Genomic DNA, 25,726 nt, shown 5'->3' with positions numbered 1-25,726 from the left:
AAAGCTTTGAGTTACGTTGCCTTCTTTCTTACCTTTCTCTCCAAATCCCCTGTAGAAAACTCGCATGATGTGCTGATCCACCTGAACTTTAAGTTGACATCTGCATGAATCTCTTACCTAAAGTTTTGGGTCAGCTTCCTGGCTGTTGCATATACTTCAATATTTTTAATCTTTTATTTTTCTAGCCTTTTTACTATTGCTAGATTTCAGCAGTTTTGAAATAGAAAGCAAAGACATGAAAAAAAAAATACACCAATTTTTTCTTTTATCAATCAAGGGAAAGCTGAGAGGGAAAGGAAGTGAGAAGCAGAAAAAAAGAGAACAAGAAATTTGAGCAAAAGAGCAAGCACTATTATTTTTAGAATAGGCAGCTGCTTCTGACAGTTCACCTAGGGTAGTTTTCTGTTTCTCTGCAGGACTTGAATTCATTCCTCTCAAGACTTTTCTATTGATCCTCTTTCTTTCCAGAGTTCCTGACCTTCCTCCCCTCCTGTCCCAGCCCAGATGGCAGGTTTTCATACAGCCTTGCCAACTTGCCTGCATTTGCAGTTTACATTTCATCAGGGATACCTCAAAGATACTTAATCTGCTCATTTAAACCCTAGCAACTGAACTGGTTAGTGATATCCTATAGGGTATATACTTTTTTCTTTTTTTAAACAGAAGTTTTATATTGAAATAAAAGTCAGGTTGATTTTGCCAGAACGGCAAAAACCTTACAAAAGTTGTCTAATATCTTCTGTATGTCCTGCTGCATGCTTTCAGAAGGATTTCCAAAGAAGTTTTGAAAGTGTGTTGTGTCCATATTTTTGACAGTTCACATGCTAGATATAGAAAATTGATTTCAAGTAAAATTTTCAACTTCTAAGTTTCACATTTTGCTCAGAGATCAGACTTTGAAATTTCAGACTTCTTCGGCAGCTGCCATTTCTGTCCTCCTCAAAGCAGGACTGAAAACTGCCTGACCCTCCTTTCACAGTCTGTTCCTGCTTGCTGTCTACAAGGGACACTCCTGCACATCCTGTGCCTCGCTGTCCTCATCACCATCTGAGAGCCCATCTGCTGCCTTCTGCCTCTGAGTGAGGAGCAGAGGATCCCGAGGGCTGTCTGAGGACAGTGTGGCTGCGGGGGCTCCGTGGCAGCGAGACCTGGATGGGAACCTGCCCTCGGGAGGCCAAAGGCACAAAGAGCCCTTGCTGGTGCTGACAGATATGGGCAGCAATAAGGAAATGCAATGAAAAAGACTAGGTGCTGCACAGAGAGGGGAGAGGAGGCAGCAGCTTGCTTTCTAGAAATTGCATTATCTGAGGAATGAAGGACAAAAAAATTGAACTGGGGAGTTAGCGTTTCTTTCTGTGGAAAAGGGAAAGAAAATTCAGGCCACTGTGGCAATGGTAACAGGTGCACTTTTAACAGCTGAGAAATTAGGAAAAGATCTTGTTGCTTTGGTGATGTATGAAGAAGAAAACCAAGTTCTTTGAAGCCTAGAAGTGAAAAAAGGAGGTGTCTGAGGAGATACTATAGAGAAAAGCAGAAAATAATCAATGAAGAGGAAAAATCTTCAATAAAATGTGCTTTGTTACTTATGCTTGGGTGTTTCTTGAACCTCATCAGCACATCCCTGTTCCTGTATTCCTCTGCTGCCTGCTCTCTCTCTATTCACTCTCTTTTTTTTTTTTTTTCTCCTTCTTTTTCCATTTCTCCTCATCCTTTTTGTCAGTAAGGGAGGTTTTGTCATGATTGATTTTTCTCTTGACATGTAACTATTCAATGGTTACCTGTCAGGCTTCTCCATCCCGTGGCTAGGCCTACCTTGTCATGTACCTGCTATAACATGCATAATGTGTAGTTAAATTTAAGTGATGGATATAATGACTCACAAGAAACCAATTTCATTGTAATTTGAGAAGAACGTCAGGATGAGCGCTTCATGGCAGCCCCTGGAGAGTGCCTCTCCAATCTCAACTAGTTTGAATGATCACTAGGGAGTAAGGCAGGGAATTCCTTTTATTTTGCCTCCATTCTGAAACGACAACCAAGCTAAATAAGTAAGCAGTATGCAGTAATCCCATCCTCTTATATATCTAATACCAAAAAAATCAGTAAGAATTGCCTTTTATTTTGGGCTGATTTTAGGCTGCCTTTTTTTTTTTTTTTTTTTTTTTTTTTTAAGGATTAATTTTGGTGGTTAGGATTTGTAAAAAGAAAAGCTGAGCAACATAAAAGAACGTTAGAAGGGTGCCTGTAGGGTACATGTGTTATTGTAATCCATAGGGAAAACACTTCTGTTCTTATTCAAAATCTCCTCTGCAGTGCCACCATGAGCACTGCTGTGCAGCATTGCCTCCAGCTGGCTGCTGGGGAGTGAAGCCTGCCTACTCCTCCCAGCATGAAGGGGGAGTCAATGAGACTTCCCAAATTCACTCGCATGGTAGCACTTCAAGTATTGCTAAATCAGAAAGAGAAATGTATCATAATTTCTCAAAATAAATAAATAAATAAATGAGGATGCCTTTCTTCAGCTGGAATAAATCAGTAAAATGGCATTAAGCTGACTTATGCTAGCTGAGCATCAACTATGGCTTTCACAAGGACCCGTCTCCTAATTCATAAAGGAGAGCTGTGCTTACAAACCCAAGCACATAACTTTCTCTGCCACTTAATGTTCACAGACCACAATTGCTAGTCTGAGGTTTTGTGGTTGAAAGACTGGGTTTGATGGGTATTTTCTGTTTCCCTTAATGGTTGTTTTTTGTTTTTGTTTTTTGTTTTTTTTTTTTAGCTTCCTAGAGTATATATCCTTTCTGTTCTACTTTGACATTGACAGTGTTTTGCTTTAGTCTGAGCACATAGGAACAAACAATCCGATCTGCATAAAACATGTCACCTTTCACTCCTGAAATTAGTATTCTTCAAAACAAACCACCATGTTTATATTGCTTATAACATCCTAACTATGACAGCCAAAAAAAATACGTACAGTAGCTCACCATTTAAAGCTGATTATATTAGTTGCTATTCAAGTCATAGCTGAGATTAATTATTGTGTTTGTGTAGGATGTTCGTTAAGAGGTTTCCTGATTGCTGTTCAGAAGATTGATTACTTGTTACATTTACCATGTGGTTTCTGTGGGGAGAGTGTTTTTTAGGCTTCAGCATTTACAAGCACACAGAGGCCAGACAGGGCCATTGAGGAGCAAGGATACGTACACCTGCCGTATCAAGAAGCCATGACAAACATCTGTATTAATATCAAGCTAGGAAATTGAAGACACATAAAGCAGATATGTTATTTAAAGTGCCTGAATTTAGAGATAACACAGCCTTAGGCAATGACATACCTCTAGTAAAGAGAAATTAAAAAGCATACAGGAAAAATGTCCACTGGCAGGCTTACATGGACAAAGCAAATAATTTACAAAAGAACTTACCTGATTCACTGCTACACTCCTCACACAATGTGCAAAAATCCAGGTTTCTATTATGGTTTGACAACAGTGCAACATAGGCTTTGCAGGCAAACAATGAGGTACGTGAAGTTTCTCCTAGACACTTGCTGTTTTGGGGCAAAGGAGGGAATGTTCGGTTTCCTGTGGAAGAAAAAAAGCACAGAATTACGTTTAGTAAGCTGAAGATTTTATAGGCATTTATACATACATTAGCTTTAAATGAATTCAAGAATAAATTGAAGTAAAACTCAGATTAGGGGGCATGCTGGGACCTGGTAGAGACTAAAGACGAATGTATACTGTTAGTTTTTGGGTTTTTTTGTGTGTGTTTTTTGGTTTTTTGTTTGTTTTTATGTCTTGCAGGACTCTTGAAATATGTTAATTAACAGGATAGATTCTCAGTCCACGTTGCCTGACCTGTTCCTCCTTTTTGTCCAAATAACAAACATGATCATAAGCTGCTGTTTACAAAAATATAAACATACTGAAGAGAAGGTGAAAAAAGGAGAAGGCATGAATAGAAGTGTAGCATCCATAGCTGTTCTAATTACCTGTTTTGAAGATTTTCTTCTATTATAGTGCTAAAATAACAATTGGACTTGATATAATTTTGCAACAGCAATGACATATTCATAGCCTTTCACATGGCAGTCATCTTCTTTCGTTACCCAATTTTCTATCTTCACTTCTAGGAGAGTTAAAGCACAAAAAGAAGAAGTGTTTACTTTAAATTTCAGTAAAACCTGATAAAATATTTTGGCAAGCATTCAAGATGTTACCATCTCTAACAGGAACTTGGTTCCTATGAGTCTTCTTGGTGGAGGCAGTAGAAGTTCTCATCAGAAAGTGTTCACATGTCCTGAGTATCTGAAGACTCATTTTTTAGTCATTAGGCTGAGGTACCTTGTCAAATGTTATTGCTTTAAGTTAAAAGTAAAGAGCGTTGGGTACTGGATGTGGTGATGATACATAATGCAACAGCTCAAAAAAATATTTCATATCCCACTGCATCTTTAGAACCAGCAAACAAAATCCTGTGCAGCAGTGTGTCTTAATGCAATGATTAGTGCACGTCCATAGACAGTGGTCCACTCAATAAGTAAACTGATATTAAAATTCTCATTTGAAAAAAGTACTTTCTAGAGACACCAGCTAGACTTATTTGCCAAACTCCATTTCAAACCCGCTTGCTAGAGTTGCCAGCTGCTAAGCAGATAATGCATCACTGAATAACGTTTCCAGACTGCCAGTGGAAATGTATAAATCTACCTTACATCAAATGCACCACCTTATATTTCTCCATATCCCTATGCTTTTATTTTTAAAGATGGCACATTAAGTAAAATTATTTAGCATTGCAAGACAGAAAAATTAAATTACAGTCAAGTTCCATTAAAAGCCTGCTATGGCTCACAGGCATGCACTCTTTCAAAGAGCATCTTTAGACTTTTTTTTGGGGGGGAAGGGTTAGAAGAATGGGAGAAAAAAGAGAACTGCATAAAGTTTCACTTCTAACTGTTCTGCATGAGAAGTTCTTGTTCTCGTCTTTACTGCTTATTTAGTTACTTAGCATAATGGCTAGTAAGATGGAGGAATGAGAGAAAATTTTATGGTAGGTAAAATGACTTAATGGTAATTCATTTTTTGTAATCTAACATTTTTCCATCCTATTTGCTTTACCCATCATAAGATGGTGACCTTTTATTTTCTTATGCTTTCCTTTTTGTGTGCAGAATTCTTCATTGTAGGTAGCCTGCCGTCTTCAGACCAGGCACTCAATTCTTCACCTCACACACAGCAAAATGAAGCAGTCATTTTATGTGCATGAGTAGCTCTGCTATTTGGATTGTGTTAGCACATGTTAAAAAAAAAAAAAAAAAAAAAAAAAAAAAAAAAAAGCTAGCAATAAAGAGCCAAGACCTCTGGGAACTCCAAGTAATGCATGATCCTATTACCCTACACTTTCAGTGCTAACATTACCATCTCAGGACAAGTCCCACAGGCACATACAGGCATTTTTGTGAAGTAGCTTTTCCCTGATTTTCCCTTGTGAACATATCCATTGTGCTATGACTAGGGATACATGAAATGCTGTGCAGGTTGCTGATTATAGTGGTTACCTTCTTCTTAGGATATTAGCTCCTAAAATAAAGAAATTGGGACCACGACTAAAATAGGAACTAAAGGCACGACTGATTAGAAGAGTTACGAGAGCAGTTTTGACACAAATACTTCTTGCTAGAACATCATGTTTTAGGAAAAGGGAAGGAACTGTAGCTGAATACCTATCAAAAATACCTGTCAAATTCAGGAAGAGTGCTGAAAAGAAGAAAAAGTGCTTTTTAACCTTGTCTGGAGAGGCCCAATACCTCCAGGTCGTATATTCATAACTCCTGGGAAGTGGGACCTTCTGCGTGTTAATACTGAATAATTAGGACTGTATTAACAGAGAATCTTCTCCATCACCAATTTTTCAAAGAGAACAGCAGAACTCCCATATATTGTTTTACCATTTAGGAAAAAAAAAGAAAAAAGACCTGGCTATGATTTCCCGAGGAATAATCTAAAAGAAATGAGGATTAATGAGGAAAAAAAAAAAAAAAGTGGGTTTTTTGAGCTTCAATTATTTTTTCCTCTTTTCTGATGATCTCAATTCTTCACACTCCTCCTTCCCTGTTTTGTACCATTATCACCTCTCTATTTTAGTTCTAGACAGTGTCACTGACAGTAATAAGTTATTTTAGAATCTGGTTCTGCTCTTCTTTTTCCCTAGTAACTTTCAGGCTGTTTTCTTGACCAAGAAGACAGTCCACAGTCTATCTGTAAAAATGCACAGTAAGGACAGCTTTGTCTTAGCGCTGAATTACTGTAAGCAAGCACTCCCAACAACACTCCAGTCACTGATCCCATTTTACAGTATTGCATGTTATCCACACAATTAGCTCTCAGAAATAGTTGCAGTACCTTCAGGAAGGCTACTCTGGGGACTAAATGCTCTCAGCTGTGAATAAAGAATTCACATTTTTTTCTTTAGCTGGAAGGTTTGGAACAGCATCTGTCAGTAAACGCTACCTGTGAAAAGTATTGCACAAGCATTACTTCTCTGTCTGTAAAACTTTACATTTCTGAGGCTTAGGTATTTTTACAAGTGAAAATACCAATAACAGCAGCAGTATCAGTTGTGAGTGGTTGGGAAAACAAAACTTAATTGTGGCTGTTCTGCTGCATGATTAGAAATCTTCTCCAAGGTACAGGAGCAAGCAAACACCTGAGATTCAAAGAACAGTGCATGACAGCACATCATCGTGACAGCAATGAAAGAACAACTGGCTCTTGGCAAAATAATAAAACTGACAATCAGATCTATTAAAATGCTGTCAAGACTGGGAATGCCTCGTGGCAGCACCTTTCAGCAAGCTGTTAGTCTAAGACCATTCTGTGACTCGCTACCGCAGAAGCAAAGTGCAAACAAATATTAATACATAGAATAACTCAGCAGAAAGACTTTTTTTTTCCTCTGTCTAGCTTAAACCGTTAGATTAATCCTACTATGGTAACTGAACCATAAACATTGTATAGAGACTTATGATGTTCAGTGTAATTGAACCTCTGGAATCGAAAGGCTGAATATGGGTTGGCAGTCTCCTCAAGTATGAGCAGGAACAAATAGCAGTATTGGCAGTACTGAGATTAAAATCCATCTTTAACATATAATTCAATTGTTAATGACAAATTCTGGCTACGTAGTCTCTTTCAGTTCTTTTATCATTTGTATTTACATCAGCCTAAGCCTCGCTTCACCCTACTGCTGCAGACTGCTAATAAAGCTCCCACTTGTAGGTGGTACTGAAAAAATAATAACCCATTCATGGTGGTGACTGACAAATATCAAGCACCTTAAATGAAGGTGCCCTGAAGGACTTGTGGCCTGCAGTGTAATTTAATTAAGATATCCTAGTGATAGCAATTATATCATCTATGACAGCTATTCTGCTATAAAGCATTTCTTTAATTAACAAAAGGTGGTATCTGAGAAAGCAGCTCTACTACAAGGCACAGCTTACACTCAGACAAAAACACTTGTTATTCGTGTTTCCTCCTGTCATACATTTGTTTTTCTGCCTTTTTACCTGCATTTCTCTGCCTATCCCATATTGAGAGCATTTGCAGGATAACCCATATAACCCACACACACCAGTCTCAGCCTGCTCCTTCGAACTGCTCCTTTTTCTATGGTTCTCTTTATATCCATTTCAAACTAAAGCCTAACCTTTTAGCATAACAGGAATTTATTGGAAACTAGGGATCACATTCAGTTCTTATGTTGACTTATGGTTTAACCCAGCAGGTGGCTCACTCCCCTCCTTCCCAGTGGAATGAGGCAGAAAATCAGGAAAAACAAAGTAGAAATCCTGGGCTGAGGTAAAATATTTACTAAGGTAGAGAGAAGAAGAAGGATAATAGTTATTACTATATATACATGAATGTACATACGAAGTGATGCAAAAGCAGTTGCTTGCCACTCTCTGACCAGTGCCCAGCTCACCCCCTGAGTAGCAGAAGGAAGAAATGAACTCCCACCCCCTTCAACACTCCTTCCACACAATGTCATATGATACGGAACATCCCTTTGGCTTAATTCAGCTGTTTTTATTCTCTTCCCTCCCAGCTCCTTGTGCCCCTTTTTTGACAGCCTTGGCTCTGTACGACACTGCTTAACAGCACCTATAAACATTGGTGTGCTATCAACATTGTTTTTCTCCTCGAACCAAAAGCATAGTATTATACCAGACACTCTGAAGTAAACAATTGAATCTGAGCTGAAACTAAGGCATAACTCAAGGAAGAATATTGAATAACTTGGGAGCAAGCGGGCAATTAGGTTAGCCCAAGCTGAAGGCATAGTGCTATGCTTGTAGCTCGAGGAATCTCATGCACACTGAGGTCAAGTCACTTGCTTGAGTTGGCATCAGAGGGAGATCAGCTGATGGCAAATCAGGGCAGCTTCAGAGGAGTGTGATGCATGTGGAGCTAAAAGCGGCTGGAAAGTGACAGGATGATCTGGGACCTCATAAATACTCAGATACCTCCTGAAGCTTTCATTCTATTGCCTCTCAGGTTTTATTCAGTAAGAACATCTGTTGATTTCAATGAATTCTTGACTATGAATTAATTTAATTGAATCTAAGGATAGGACTCACTGAAAGAAGCTTCAGAGAATTGGAATAAAATCATAAAGTCCTAATAAAACATTTTCTGTAGCATAAAGTTATATTATCACATAATAAATACTTAAACAGTTTCAAATAATTTTCTTCTAACATGTTCACAGATGCAAAGTATCTGAAATTTCTGGTTTTGAGCATCATAGCCAAACTTCTGGCATTAGGCAGGCTTCCACTCATCCACTTATATGTATATATAAACAGAGGCAGTTTCTCCAGTCTAGATCAGGACAGGACATTGCAAGAGAATGTTGTCAGAGTTGAAGCTTCTTGCAAGCTTAAATATTTATTTTTGTACTTCTATTTCTTAATTCTGCAAAATAACGATTCTAAAATTAAGTCTAGCAAAGCAGTCTAAGAAATATTGGCACTTCAGAAAGCTTTACTAGGCATAATGTCAGAAGGAGGGATTGATTTTATAATCTAAAGCTAGTTGGGAATGCGTTCCAAAATACATACAGGTAAGTACAGAGATATAGATGGTGATAGTCACAAACATTTGCAAGGAGGCAGATTTTTTTTTTAAATAGCTTCTATGACAAAGACCAGTGGCTCTCAGGTTGCCTGTGAAATAAATTACAGTAATAAACCATTCAAAATAGCTCATCATGACATTGCAAGGGTATAAAATCAAAGATAGTTTAACAGACTTGCTTTCTTATTTATCTTTTAATTTTTGGCCAACTTATGAATTTGCAAGCGTCAACATAAAATATTGTTCATTGAACTAATATATTCAAATTCTATGCAACTAAATTCACAGAAAATCTCAAATCCATTTAAAATTTAGGGCCCTGCACTGACTCCAAGCATCAGCTAGAATTTACAGCTATTTTTCATTGATTTCACTGCATCACACTCAGCATATGCCCAATCAAAAATTAGGAGATAAGAAGAAATCTAAAGGCATAAATCTTTTGAAGTTACTTTTTCTTTTTTCATTAACACATCACAGATGGTCACGCTGAACGGAGTGTTTTTGTATGCTGTCTTAAAGGTCATCATTACAAGCAGAGCTATGCCACTCCCCACCCTTAAAAACCTTTATTTTGGGCCTGAACATACTCACGTGGTACATGCAAGGTGTTTTTATACAAAAAGTGTAACTGAGAAAACTGAAACGCTGCATAGCTTTAGAGAGGCACATTGCTTTTGTTCATGGCATAGCACAGCCCTGAATTCTGCATCTGAGGAAAAAAAAAACCTCACTTTCTTGAGGGCTTTTACTTTTGCACCCTTATAAATAGTGGCCCATTTTATAGACAAATATTTTCCATTCTAATGCACATACTTCGCATAGCTCCTCAAGAACAAACTAGGAGCTGTAAGTCCCCTTTAAAGATAAATGCTGGAAGGCACTATATTGCTTTAATTGCAGGGTAGCTGCAGAAATACACCAAGGAAAATCTAGTGCCATGGTCAGGTAACTACACCTTCCTGGCTCTGGCCGCTGCATGGCCCCACCACAGGATCCTCTCACCTCAAAGGCACACATGAGCCTTACAGGGCTGATGTGGCCATCATGCCCTTATCAAGGGCTGCAGGATGCATTCCCACCCAGATATTCCTGTCCCAGGGCTGCACAGCCATGGGTTGGCTGCTACTGCTGCAAGCTTTTGACCTTTCTTGTAGGACATCAGTCTGCACTACAGAAAGGAGTTCTACAGGCAGCCAGCAAGTCATTAAACAGCATTTCTACTCAAAAACAGTAAAACAGACAGATGGGCTGGGAATGAGGAAATATAATTTTTCAGATTTCAAATGGCAGCAGTTAATTGCATTACTTTATCGGAGGTGTTTCTCTTTATCACGTCTTCAGCAAGACAAGCCTGTGATGGGTTGAACTGATAGGGAACATAATATACTCTAATTTATTGCTTCCTAGGGTGGCGCAGGGAGAAGAGCATACTCAGAGCTTCTGTTATCATCTTACTCTGTAATGAATTGTAGTGTAGCAGCCAATTGTAGAAAGTTTGTTTCTTCTGGTATAGAAAAATTACATGTAATCTCCTCTTGTTTAGAGATCCACCACTTACCAAACAGGATATATTTTTTAAGGGTGCAGTCACGCCATGTGCCATTCAGCCACTTGCAGCCAGGCATAGCACTGATAGAGGCTAACAACACAGGCACAGAAGCAGCAGCACCACGTATATGCAGGGCAAAAGCCTGGCAGTGCTGAGGCTCTCAAGTAAACCTGAGCTGCAGAACTGATGCCAACATCACATATGTAGTCAAAGCTCCTCCTTGCTACAGCAGAGGCTGCAGAGGTTTTAAACACAACATCATGCTGTGCAGTCCTAACCACAGCTCTACAGTGAAAGAAGGTTTCCAGATTCCAATTTATTCCTAGTAAAGTCAATAAGGAAATGTGGCTCAATTGAATGAGGTTGTGTGCTACACATACAATTATATGGCAAATAAAAGTATTGCATACTTATATTAACCCAGCCATTTCTTCCCTTTAGAGGTGCTCTTTAATTCAGATAAAAGGTTTCTTTTGAGCTTGGGAAGTCAGTGCCATTTAGTAACTGAAACCATGAAAAAACCATGAAGAAACCATGAAAAAAATAAAACAACGTAATCAGGAGTATATCTTCACTTCCCATCACTCTGAGCCCCCTACTTGAGGCAGGAGCAGGGATAACACTGCTTTCACAGCCCCACCTCCACATGCAGCAGCTGCTTGCATTGCTCCAGCCCTGCAATCTGCCAGCTGGGATTAGCATGATGAAGTACATTTTGCAAGTGGCAGGCTGTTAGGAGTCAGTGCAACCATCTAACATCTGCAAAATTTACACTTCTGGTAACAGTTTGAGTACAGATCATTTTAGGAAATTGTGTATTTCTCAGCCATGTACCCTTATGATTGTGGATATATATAATAAAGAAAATTACATGACAGTCTCCAGCACATAACTGAATAGATTGCCAGCTTATCATAACATTTGCTGCCTTTCCTCAAAAGATACTGTATGTATTGATTGAATTACTTATATTGATGTGTTACACTAATATGGACTTAATGAGCATATTCGTTCTCTTTCAGAGTACTATGTGCTGTAATACGAATGTATAGAGATGGTGCACAATTCATTGGGCATATGTGTATAACATTCCTTCATTGAATAATGACATTCAACATTTAAATTTGTTTCTCTAGGAAGTCCATGTTATGTAGGTATACACTGTGATTCATTAGAAACACTTATTTTTTCATCTTGACAAATAAATGACAGCAAAACAATGTAGCCCACCTTTTAAGAGAAATGAAATGAAATTGAATTTCACTTACAATTGTCATTTTTGTTTATGTCACTTTTCCCTCTTCCTTTCCGTGGTTCACGTACACAGGTGCTCTGAGCCCAGAAAATTCTGTGAAAAAACAAATACAACAAAAATTAATGCAGATTCTGAGGCAATAGAAAAAGGTTATATTTTTTTTTAATATATTAAAACAATGTTTCTGTGTAACATTGGCAATTCTAATTGTGGTGTTTGACATTCAGTGTTAATCTACTGGCTCTAAAGCTTATTAAAAATGGCAGTAGATGCAGTAATAATACAGAAGCAGGTCAGAAATTCTGAAAGAAACAATACTGACATTGAGAACCAGAAATAAAATTACAGTTAATATAGAAATACAATTTTGCATGAAATCCTCAGGCATAAAATCAATAATGCTCAGGACTGAAATGAATTGTGCCTACGGATGCAGACAGTCCCAGAAGTACAATTGAGACATTCCCAACCAGAATTTTTCCTTTTTAGTTCCTTTTATTTGTTGTCTGGCTCTGCACTTTCTCTACTCTATGGCAAAAAAAATTACAACAAAGAAAAAAAACTTTTAGGGAAAAGCCTATGGGTAAATGAAAAGGGTCTGTTCTGGGCTTAATCACTGCTCATCACTTCATCTCTGTGATGCTCTTCCCCAGCTATAACTTTGCAGGCAGCTGAAGACTGCAAATCATCTGGAGATCTACAGCTGGAAATTATGCAAAACTATATATCATACTACAACATGAACTCAGCAACTTTTCCTGGAACTAAGTAACAATTTTGCTACCCTTATTCATAGAAAACATGCTACATTACACAGTATTGCATGAACAGTCCATTTAAATTGGTATGAGTATGCAGAATAGGGACAATAATTAATGGGGAAAAACAACCTACCTTGGTTTAGCAAAGCTTCCTATTTCCAATGCTATCATAGTAAGAGATGAATGTTTGGAGAATTAACTGTTCAATTGCACTCAACACTTGCCTCAATGTGAAGAGTAATAAAATATCAACTTATTTAGGATGACTTTTTGAAAAATAGCACATTTGAGACACATCCCTCCATGTTTTGTATCATATTTGATAAACAAGTTAAGTACTCCAGCTCTTCAAGAATGCTCTACAGCAGCCTTAGGTCTCCTACAGAGGAGGCAGGAATTGTACCTTGAAAATTAAATTAAAGCCAACTGCAGTTTGTGACAGGCAATCATTAATGACTGCCATGGAGGATTTAATACCCTTCTGCTCATTGTCTTGGCATATTTTGTACTTAATATCCCATATATTACAAATAGACATGAATATTTGTTGTAGTTACACATTTAGGCAAGAGGACAGCATCTTTTAAGTTGAAGTTTAAAAAAAAAAAAAAAAAAGAGAAATTTTAAGACCTGTTCCCTAAGGGTAGATGCTTAACTGGCTTTAAGACATTTCTTGTCTGAGGTTTGGGTTTTATTTTATTGCTCCTTTTTATTTTCTAACAGAGAAATCTCTGTTTCAGAGCATGAAAATAGTTTTGTATACACTTCAGTCAATCAGTATAGCTTGATGGAACATTTTGTTTTACCAGCCTTCATCATGACAGTTTGCCAGTATTCAGAGTAAAATGTGAGGCCTACAATCACAATGAGATGTCATGTGCCTTACACCATAATCAGCTCCTCTTTCAAGGTATAGCATATTTCACATTTCCAGAAATCTTTCACTTCTATGACAAAAATAGATAAAGCAGAAAAAAAAGCTGAAGCATGTTTACATACCTGTATGTATGCATATAGAGAGGAAAAAGCACTGACTCTAGAAAGTAAATTCTTTATACCTGAATTTAAATCACAGAATACGCAAAAGAAATGTCCTCAGTACAGACTTCAGTGACATTTGCATGCACTATGTTTCCACATAAATTAAAGAGCCCAAATTTGCTGTCCTAAATCCCGCTGTTCTTAAGAAGAATAAAATCCTAATGATTCCTTGAGGTAACATATTTACTGAAAGCGATTTTGCTGGGATAGAGCTAGTCACACCTAAGTCCGGTGCACATTTATACCCTCAGAAGAGTCCTTTACAGCATAAATAGCTACTTGAGCGTGCAAGTTATATTTGTGTATACAAATTATCTTTTTACAGATAAGCATGAATGTGACAGAACAGGCAATTCAACTCTTTGATCACAATTTATGATGCACTTTCATGTTGCTCTTAAGCCAACCAATCTATATTGCTTCACTTCTGTCCCCAGCTGTTGCATCCCTTCTGACACTAATGTATCCAAGCCGTATGTCAGATCAGAGACTTGATTCAGTGGAACACAAACTGGGAAAAGAAACACTTGCATTCCAGACATTTGAGTCCTCCCATCCTGCTCACCACATAGCTGAATAACTGCTAGGCACAAAGGTGACAGGCACAACTGATGATAAAAAGGTGGAGGTCTCCAAGTCTGCAGGAAATTTGTCCTTGGAGACCTTCAGCCCACCAATACAAGGAAGAGACTGAGCAATCAGCAACTGCTAGGCTGCCTGAGGCAGCAGCAAGCCTACAGCAGAGGTACTGTTCTAAAGAAAGAAAGGATTTTCCAAGTGGATCCACTGAAAGGTGCCAGACTGGAAAGAAAAATTGCACAATGTTTTTGTTTTTATTTTTTTTTTCCTTCAAGAATCCCCTTACCTTTCAACCATGTAACTTAAAAGAGCTAAGCTCTTGCTTCTTTAAATAACTTCATTCTCATTTTGCATTAAATTAGCGGTAGTGTCTGGAAGGCCTTACTCTGACTTTTGCTGCAAGAAAAAGGTAGGGCCACAGGCAAGCACATGGCTGCAAGGCAGCTGCAGCTCAGGGTCATTCCTTTGCACACCACTCTTGCAAATGCAGCCATCAGAACATCATTTTAAACTATACAATAAGGCTCAGTAACTGCAATTTGAGATTCACTGAATCTGAAAATTGGCAAATTATTAAGCACTAATTGTAAAGCATATTGCCTATCATGTTGTTCAGTCAGCCAAACTACACATGCAGCCTGAGCTATTGTGTGAAGCACAGGTAAAAGTTTTAGTTTTACACTCTCCTAGCATGACATCAGCATTTCAAACTTTCATTACCTAGTCAAAACCTGCATGGAAGTCAAAAGTATAAAGCTTCAGTGGGTGTCATTCTAAATTTATTTCCTTCATCATTATAGCAACTGCCTGTACTGAGCTTTCCCTTGTTACTTTATATTTAGGTATAATAGGAATAAACAAAAAGTCTTGTTTGGGAATTACTTCCTATTTTGCATTACACAATTTGATTCTGCTTATGTAAAATACTTCTGAACTCTCAGTTGAATATAGCAGTCTTCAGTTCCACTCTAAGCAGATGGATACTGTGGAACAGTTGCATACTATTAAAAAGCTGTGACAGCTTTGGTGGACTGTCAGCTAATTCGCCAAGCTACAAAGCTACATTAATGGGCTACTTTGTGTTTTAGAAACCTTCTGGATTGAAAAATAACATAGTAAAGAGAAAAGTACTGTTTGTTTTTTTTTTTACTTATTTCTCACAAAGAAATATGAGCAACATTACACTATGCGTGACAGTCTTGTGTTGAAAAGATTCAGTCCAGCCATATCATAAAGATTCATAAACTGCACAAAAAATCCTGATTATTCACAAAGGTGTTACTCAAGAGCCATTCTCCAGAAGGAAAAAAAAAGCCTTACCTCAGGAGATGGAGCTTCCTCAGGAACCAGTGAGAAAGCTCAGAGCAACCTTTTACAGAAGCCAAAGCCATCACATCTCTGCTGCCTCCATGACTTGCCAGACATATTTCTTCAGTTTGTCTGTATGAAATAAAAACAGAATAGTTATTTGTGCCATCTACCAGGAAAATACCTCACAGTATTCACACACGTGTGACACAGAGAGGAGGAACCAGCTAAGCGCAGCTTACAGCAATCATCCATCCTGCCCAGGAGGATTTTCTAGTCCACCTATATCAGTGTGGTGCATCAGCCCACACAGACTGCAATATTCTTGCCATAAAGTTTCCTGGAATTTTCCCCAACACAAAATTTCTATGCTTCAAAGATTTTAATCTCATACTGAACTAGTGTAAAACTGCTCCAGCACTGCCTGGGGCAAGCTCTGGATTCCATCTCCATACTCATGACACATTCCCCACACAGCTGCTAGGGAGCAGCATCTGAACAGAGAGGAGCATCTTCAGCAGCTATCCTCTCATGGATGGGCACCATTCCACACAACCAGGAATCCCAGAGATTCAATTAATAACCCCCTGAATGGCAAGGACTGGACAGTAGGATAACCCAGAAAGTCCCATGAGGATCAACAGAAAAAATGACTGCAACACAAGCCCACAGTACACCCAGGAGAAAGAATCAGAAAAAAAAAAAAAAGCCTCTCACCCGCATTTAAATAGGGCCAGGCCTGGGAGTCAGGTGGTACTGATTAGGGTTGTTAAGAGCAGATGGGGAACACCTTGTCCTCACAGAATATTTCTCAGTCTTTTTGTGATCAATTGATGTCCCTTAAGGACTGAAACTCTGAATCAATGATTTCTAACAGAAAAAGAAAAAAAAATCCTTACCGTTTCTAGCACCTTAATTCCCTCTGTCATCACCGAGATGATCTTGTTGCTTGGTTTTAACAATGCTCTATTCTCTCTGTGATCCACTGTGACATCTGAGACCATCCCTCAGTAGGATCACACCTGTTGCCTTAGCATTGCTTTTTCTAACACAGGAATGGCACTGCAGAATTTTAGAGAGTTCCTTTCTTTACTCCTTCCCAAAGTGGCTTCCTTTCTAAATTCTAAATTGAGCAAAATGAAGTCTGTATCAGACCACTGAATGTAAAGTGAAGGGCACCCTTTCCCATCAGGATCACTGCAGGGTGGCAGAACATCTGCATAAGCCAGTCTGACAGAAATGCACAGGGGGAGCTGAGCAGGCCCATGGAGATCCACGTTCTGTGCTTCTCTATCTCAGAAGAGTTCTGACAGACGGGCTGGTTTTGCCAGGACAGGTGCCAGTATCCCGACAGGAATGGATTCTGCCCCCTGCGATTTCAGTTTCTCAAACCCAAATGTGCATCTGGCATATAAAGAAACTTAGATTTTCTTGGAACTGTTGTCATACTGTTTAGCCAGAGCTAAGTGTGATGAGATCCCAGTAGTGTGCACCTCAAGACATTACAAAAGCTATAAATAAGAAAGTGATTATATTGCCAGATACCCACTGATACAAGAGCAAAACAATTTCTCAAACAACAAAAATATACTCAGGTCAGTGCCAGCACATCTGACAAAAAATACCATTAATTCCAGAATCACCAAGTGGTCAAAATAATATCAGCAACATTGCCAACTCAAAGACAGCCTCAAAGCAGGATTTGTCCCACAATTGGTTATTTCAGAGGAAACAAAAACCTGCTTGCCTGGTAATTTGAAAAGCATTTCAAAAAACAGCATCTTGAGGAATTAAAAAGAAATAATGTTCTGATAGGAATTAAATGCCTTTGCAAATGTGATCATATAATATCAGTGGTGATATGGTAGTAGTTTCGCTAATTCTCTCAGTGATTCTAGTGTGAACCAGAAAACTCCAGAAGCCTGTAGAAATTTAGAACATATAATTTGTTCCCTCTATTCATCAGATAAGTTCTGCCCTGCATTCCTGTTAAACATCAAAGAACGGCTATGGGAAGAGGAAAACAGGTTTCTCTAGATGACAATGCAATTTTTAAAATGTTTTTTCTACAAAATATTTTCAGTTCCTAGTATTGGAGAAAGGCATGATATAATAATAATAATAATAATTAATGAACTACTCTGGGTACTAGGAATTGCCTGAGGTGATACACCGTGAGGCTTTGGAAGAAATTACAATATAAACAGGTTTTAGAGAATTCATCATGCAAAGTCTTTCTATTTCTGAGCTATATGTAAATTTGGGATAGGGTCCCTATCTCATGGAGCTATTGTCATGAAGATTAATTAGTTAGGCCTGTGTTTCATGAGACAAAGTGCCAAATCTTCAGAGACTAATAGATCTTTTTAAAAAATCTGGCGTTTTCTTACACTGAATTTCTTTCAGGATCAGGACCATAATCTGCAACATATTCTCCAGCTTAAAAGTGCACAAAATTATTAAGTATTATTATTTGTTTTGACCAGTCACATTCTCTTTGGTTTAATATTTTTAAGTCTCCCCAGAAGTTATTGATTTAAACAGTTTTTTATTTTCTTTTTGCTGGTTTTGGCAAATTCACAGTGTACAGCCTGCAGCTCACAGTTCAAAGTGCTTCTCTGACCACCCAAATGCCTCTCACCTGGGAGCTCTGTGAGCACATCAAATCTTCCACTGAGATTTTAGCGTTTTTCCTTTTTAGGCTTAAATCACTTTAAGTTAAAATGCTGTCACTGTAGTGATGAAGGGTTATTGATGGTAAAATGTTCTTGTCTATAGCCAACCCTGTCTTCCTTACAACAATAATTCTACAAACATTGACAAAGAAACTCTCAAACCAGTTAATGGATGTAGTGAGTTTGACAACATAAACTATTATGTGGCAGATTCTGTGCCTTGCCAATCCACTGTACTGCCCTGAAAGGGAAAATTCCTAATGAGTAGTATCTCCCTATTAATGGTTTAATAATATGGCTGTGTCACAGTAAACACCTAACTCCCATTTAGAAATCACATGGAAAATGTGAGTATTAGAGCAATGTTCACTGTCAGTTATTACTGTCTAATTAGTCATGTGCAACATACCACAAGGTACTGAGTGGAATACTTGTAGTACTCCTTTGAAAAAGAAAAAAACTATTATTTCCAGAAGTGTGATTTGAATGCAGTGATCAAACACTCCAAGTTTGATTCAGACTGTATTTATTTCTTATCTAGCGCGTCTGAGCTAACTACCTTGAGGCAGCAATATAAAAATCAGTTGCTGTGACTTGCTTCTTGAAAATTCGTTTTGCTCCTTCTTAAAATCTTGGCCTGCTTGACCTCAGCAGCCTTCACCAGTTTGAAAATGCAAGCTATAATCCTCTGTAGGGATTTAGCCAGGTGTCTATTACAGCGTGTAATCTGTGATACAGCTTCCAATATTCACGCCGAAGAAAGGTTAAGCCCCCCTGTCTTTGTTCCCGAGTAAAAAAGTCCATGAGGTGTTAGCGCGGACAGGAAGCAGACTGAAAGAAGCAACATCTTCAATCAAGCTCTAAGCCTGTGTGTATGGCACAGAAGGATCTTTGTGATGCAGGCTTTGGCTCAGAGTCATCAGATTTTAACCCTTGAACAGGAGCTGCTGACTGCCCTGTTGATATTTAAAGGTTACAATACCACTGTCTCTATCCTAAATCCTTACCCAAGGGTCCTTGTTTCATTTGTCACCAAGCTGTGCCCACAGATAAGCCTGGTAAGACGCCTCAGTGGTCCAGCTGATGGCCGGCCAGCAGCACCCCTTGCATCATCAGAACACCTCCATCAGAGTTCAAGCTTGCTGACAGGGACCTTGTGTGCAAACACAAACTATATGCTTGAGGGGAAAGTCTCCTGGGACCAGTCAGCAGCTTCTCAGATAACTCTGCTTTTTTCAGCCATGGCTGAGCAGGATCAAATCATGTGATAAAGCCACAGCCCTATGGCTGCGGGGTAGAGCCTGCAAACAGGCACTTCCCAAAGCCCAACCGTCTGAACTGTGGTGGTACTGGTTTTGGCAATATTTTGAATTCCATATGTGAATAAAATAAAATAATAGCAACTTAATTTGACTGCCTGCAAGAAGCTATTTAATACCAATATCCAATTACTGTACAGCAAAACAGTGGTTTTTTTCTAGCTGGTAATGGTATAGAGAAACCTCAGAAACCTCTTATGTTAATTGGCAGTGAAGCATTTAGAATTATTTATTAGCATTTAATTATTTAGAAATCTCCTAATGATGTAAATATCATTTTAAAAAGTTATAAGTATTTTTCACCTTGTCCAGCTGAAAAGCTGTTACTTGGAGAGCTTAAATTAAGATCTATTTCCAGCTGCCTGCTGGTCACAAAATTACTTATCGCTGCTAATGTTTTGGTTGCTTAGACGTTCCCACCACAGGATGTGCTTAGTTTTGACAAACTGGGGAAAGTTTTCCATGTTGTATTCATTGTACTGAAATAGAGGTCTTAAAGAGGATTATCTTAGAGATGTAGACATTAAAATACATAACTAATCTCAGTTAATTGAATTGTTTCATACTAACATGTATTAAAGAACTTCCATGTAGGCAGCTTTACACAGTTTTGGTAGTATAAATATGATTTAACATATAAATTACCTTTTAAGATTAATTAGAAACAGTTTAAAGCCAAGTTACGTGTAGAAAAACTGAGGATCTGATTCTAAGCCTCTGAAGCAATATTCAACCATTACAAAATTACATCACTGAATGCCATGCCAGCAGGCAGATGGGAACTTACCTATCATTATAATTTATCTCCCCATCCCTGTGCTAGAATTCAGGACATTTATTTTATCAGCTTATATTGGCTTATTTTTTTTTCAAATTTCCTCTCCAGAATATTGAACTCCACATGGGTTATTATGGTGTAATCAAATCATTTGTCCCTTTAATGAGAATTGAGAGCTACAGAATTAAAAGAATAATTTCATTTTTGGTGGAAGAAATGCCCAAAGCCTTGTACTTGGAGTCTCGTTTGCAGTGCTTTCCTTACAGTATGGTTTGGTAAGATCAGATTCAGATGTGGGGCAGTGCTGTCATCCTGGCCTGTGTCTCACTGTGCTCTGCCATTAAGTGGAGTAGCATCAACTTTCTCAAAAAGCTTTGTGCACACAGAGGTACAGAGCACTATTCAGAAGCAAGCAAATGCCAATGTTTAGCATTCACTGTGCACAATCTACAATCTGGATTACCCACTCAGAATCACATAACATGCCTTCTACTCTACCCAGGGACTCAGAACAGCGTTTAGGTTTGGTTTATAACATGAATTACAATGGCCTTACTGTCTGCTGTAGGAAACCAAAGACATCCCTAAGCAATGCTTAACAACTGTCTTGCTATCCAGAACCATTTATTTACTGTTTCAATACCTGTGACCTTCCAGTGATACAGCTTTTGCCAAAGAGATGACAGAAGATACGCATTATAGGTATGCAGACAGCTTCACGATGACAGCCACAGAAATGTCTGGATTTTTCTAGTAAACTTCAGAAAGGTGTGCCTCATGTAACTGAATATTTTCTCCAAAATTTGGATTTATATCTATTCAAAGTGTATGGAACCTTGTAGATCTCATAGTGTGCACATTTTTCCTAAGGAAAGTGCCTAAGTAAGGTGGCATTTCCTTGTATTCATATCTGCTATATGAAATTGAGCTAAGTAACAAAAAAGTCAGTCTTTTATCTATTCTGCCTGAAACTTATTTTGATTTTCACTGTTTTATTCAAAAGGAAGGAATAGGAATAGTAACCGTGAGCTTGAAATCAAGAAAACTGTGACAGGAACTTTTTATAGACATTTTGCAGAATATTCTCAGTTACAGTTCCGTGTTTTGAATCCTTCTGCTTAATGAGTACCATTCTGCTTTTCAAATAACTCTTTCTTATTTTTTTCTTAACTTTGAGTCCTGAAGAATTGTGGTAAATTTTAGGATTCAGCTGTATTAATGGGAAAGTGACATGAGAAAAATGTTTCCCTGTGCAGGGAAGAGGAGTTGCTTGTGGGGAGGTGAAAGTAAGTGCCGAAGTCATTTTTCTTTGTGTTTCATGGGAGTGCGCCAAGGGGCAGAGCTGTGACCAAGGTGGAAACGTGTATGAAGCTCATTTCATATGCTGGATGGCATTGAACAGCCTCATTGCCCTGAGGACTCGAGGTAGAGTGAAGCAATAATTGTAATTGTAAGAAAAGAAAAGGTTGATCATCATACCAAGGCTTGTTCTATTATCAGGACAGGTGAGGAGAACTCTGATTAATGACAATCGCAGCTGCACTTATGTCCATATTCAGCACTAGTAGAAACAGACGTGTGCAACTTTTTCCCCAACAGTGCAGACCATCAGTGACAAAAAACATAACTTCTTCCACAATCCATACTGTACACAGAGAAAGATACAGGGCAGCTATCATTCTCGAAAGCAAATGCAGAATGAACAAGCAGCAAAATATTAATGTGCTGTTGAAAGTTTAAATTGGATGGACGTGATTCAGTGCAGCCTGCAGGATCTGATATCTTGGCAACTGCTGCAAGATACCCCAATCTGCAGACAAAATAGCCTTTGTGAAGGAGAGGAAGATTGTAGCTTGCAAGCTAATGCATCAAAAGGCCAGAGAGAGAATAATTCACTTTCACCTTGCTACAGAGGACAAGCAGCAGTAAAAGCTGTGCATTATTGGCAAGCTCTTTTTGTTGCTGTTTTTAACTCAATCCACAGTTCAGACCTCCAGCCACCTCGGCAGCATTCCAGCTGCAGCTGCTGACATCTCCCACCTAATCAAGTGGTGGATTATCTTGTCCTGATAAATTGGAGGCTGTGTTTCATGAAAAGTCTTTCCTGAAGTACTTTTCTACCCTGTAATAAGGTGGCAGAAGCCTGAATCAAAGTCGTGGTGCACTAATTTTTCTAGTGGCTTCTGATGGAGAGTGTCAGTGTTTTAAGAAAGGACAGTGCTAGGCTGAAAATACAGTTAAGCATGTTTCATTTCACACCTGGGTGAAACATGAAGTTGTACTGTCTATTGTTTCATATGGAGTGCGTAGGGGCTATACTGCTGACTTCAATAATTTTCACCTAAAAATTGCTTCCTTTACGAATGGAGCTCTTGAGGAGCATAATTGTTTTAAAAAGGAATTCTCTTGGCTGTTGAATCTTTCTAAGAGTCAGACTTACTAACCTGTTAGATACTTCTTTACTGTTCCTGGTCTTTTATTACTAGTCACTCCATTCCCACTCCTGCTAACAAAATCTTGCCACATAAGCCCAATACAAGGGTAAATAAACTAGTTTCTTTCTCTAAAATATACTGAGGAAAATATTTACAACAACGTAAGTAAATGTACTATATATTTTTGCGTACATTTACCTTAATGTAAGATCATTAGGTGTAAGGTAAAATGTACAAGACAAATCTAGTCAAGATAAAGTTATTCCTTGCAAGCACTCATTTCTTCTTTCCCACTTTCACTCCTGAATTAAAAGCAGCAATTTTCATATGCCAAATACAAAACATCTTTATGTGTCACAGTCACTACACTGTTCCTCTTGTAAACTTGTTCTGCTCTTTTCTAGGGGAACCCCTACATGTGCAATAATGAATGTGATGCAAGTACCCAAGAACTGGCTCATCCTCCAGAATTGATGTTTGATCTTGAAGGAAGACATCCATCCACATTTTGGCAGTCCACAACTTGGAAGGATTATCCAAAGCCTCTTCATGTTAATATTACACTCTCCTGGAACAAAACCATTGAGCTGACAGATAACATAGTTATCACTTTTGAATCTGGCCGTCCAGACCAAATGATCCTGGAGAAATCCCTCGACTATGGACGAACATGGCAGCCCTACCAGTATTATGCCACAGACTGTTTAGATGCTTTCCACATGGATCCAAAATCAGTGAGGGATTTATCACAGCATACAGTCCTAGAAATCATTTGCACGGAAGAATACTCTACTGGATATATGACAAACAGTAAAATAATCCACTTTGAAATCAAAGATAGATTTGCTTTTTTTGCTGGACCTCGGCTTCATAATATGGCTTCTCTTTATGGCCAGCTTGACACAACCAAGAAATTAAGAGATTTCTTTACCATCACAGATCTGAGGATAAGATTGCTTAGACCAGCAACTGGAGAAATATATGTAGATGAGCAACACCTGGCACGGTACTTTTATGCCATCTCAGACATAAGGGTATATGGAAGGTAAGAGATTATAAACCTTTAGGAACAAGCATATGAGTTTGTTTATAGAGGTTATATAAAAACGGTTTGTTTCCCCAAACATAACAAATAGCAACCAAAGTGTGTTCATTGGAAATTTGACTCGGTGCATTTTTGATAGTATTAGAAGTTTCTGACTCAATGGCACTAAATCATGGGCATTTGCTGTCACTAGCCTGCAAAGCCCTGAATGATTAAAGCATTTTCTTACACTGGCTCAGGATTTCAACCTGGCATTATGACACTTTTCAGGGACTCTCTTTCTGCTTTTATACAGTTGAAGCTTCATCTGTGGGCAGTTAACTGAGAAGAGGGATTCAATTTCATTATTTTTTCTAGGCCTTTAATGCAAGAATCAATTGATACAGCAGCCTTTGCATAGACTTTTTCCAGTAGGGCAAATTATATATAAACAATGAGGCAACAGAGATGAGAGTCCATTCCTTTTACTTTAATTAGCTCTGAAATGCCATGAAACTGAAGCAGAATGGAAAAACCAGCAGTGTTTTGGAGGGCATGAGACTGATCTGAATGCAGCAAAGATTATTACTCATCCAGGTTCAAGACAGATTGGCCCTCTGTGGCAAGCAAGGGCTGGTATCAGGTGTCCTAGACTCAAAAATAACAAAAGCGCGGTGACATTCATATAGGGAAATCTCCTTACCATCTCTAACTAGCAATTGACTGATGACCTCAAGCAGAAGGGTGATATTCTTAACATGTGTCTTGGATGCATATTTGTTCAGAAGAAACAAATGGTATCTTCTCTATTAGATATTCACTCAACTCCCTAATGAACCCTTTTGTCTTTTTGTTTTGCTCTGTACCTTCAGAGAGTTCAAATCCTCCTTTTTATTTCTTTATATATTTTTTAAGAGAAGCTAGATATCAACACAAACAGATATCAACATCAAACACAAACGCCGATTTATCTTAGTAGGCTGACATATTTTTCCAGGCACAGGAACAAGTGAAAAATAATAGAGATATTAAATGTCTAATACACTGGTTGTTGTATCTTATCATTCCTTTCATGAGTTTACCATTTTCTCCCTCTTTTATACAAGCCTTTGAAGTTGTTAAGTACTTCCACGATATAAAAATGGATTGATAAAGTCAAAATAAAATCAAATTAATGTTGTGCAATCTATTGAAAAATAGATGATCTGAATTTATATGAAAGAAGAATTGCTGCCACATACAGACTTGAATGCATAAGGATTTCTGCAGGATCATAGATTTAGCATGTAGTTACCATGTTCTGCATCTAAACCATGTTCAGGCTAAGTGGATCGTGGGCAACTTAAAATAGTTTGAAATAGTTTAGTAATACTAACTCCAGCATATCAAAATTGGCAAATATGTTCTACTTCATGTGTATCCTTTCTCCACGAGGCTACAATAAGTCATGTGTACAGAGAGATTAGACCAGAGATCAGGATTTTAAGTTCCTTACACTTAAAGAAAATGTTGCTTCCTATTTGAAAACCCAGGAATGCTTCAATTAGACTATCAGTGTCTTGTCAAAAAAAGCATTTGAGGAGGGGAAAAAAAAAAAAGAGCGCACCGCATGCAAATGAGAAACTGAAACCTTCCAAACATAGCTGGGGACAGCAATCTTTTGAAAAATTATCTATAAAAATGAAGTCTACCTGTACAGAGAACTTATCTGATGCTGAAGCTTGTTGTCTAAATGCAATAGTAATTCAACTTATGTGTTAACAGAATTATCTGATATGTAATACTGTCTCACTAGATTAGATCTGTGTGAATTCTTGTTACTCTTCTGCTAATAAGGACAGCTCTTTAGG

The 25,726-nt window shown here is 38.2% G+C and overlaps 1 protein-coding gene across 5 annotated transcripts in view; it reads left to right on the top strand.

The window, feature by feature from the left end:
- NTNG1 (netrin G1) overlaps positions 1-25,726 on the top strand; it is a 150,146-nt gene that overhangs the window by 40,846 nt on the left and 83,574 nt on the right. For all 5 annotated transcript variants that reach the window (XM_042819947.1, XM_042819945.1, XM_042819946.1 and 2 more), the window contains exon 3: positions 23,257-23,897. In XM_042819947.1, the coding sequence (XP_042675881.1) occupies positions 23,257-23,897 (641 nt within the window). The remainder of the gene's footprint in view (positions 1-23,256; positions 23,898-25,726) is intronic.

This window comes from Centrocercus urophasianus, unplaced genomic scaffold (assembly GCF_019232065.1).
Source record: "Centrocercus urophasianus isolate 14NV4802_14NV808 unplaced genomic scaffold, USGS_Curo_1.0 seq_18, whole genome shotgun sequence".
Lineage (NCBI taxonomy): Eukaryota > Metazoa > Chordata > Aves > Galliformes > Phasianidae > Centrocercus > Centrocercus urophasianus.
The sequence above is the reverse complement of the archived record's forward strand: the minus strand, read 5'-3'. Positions and strand labels throughout refer to the sequence as shown.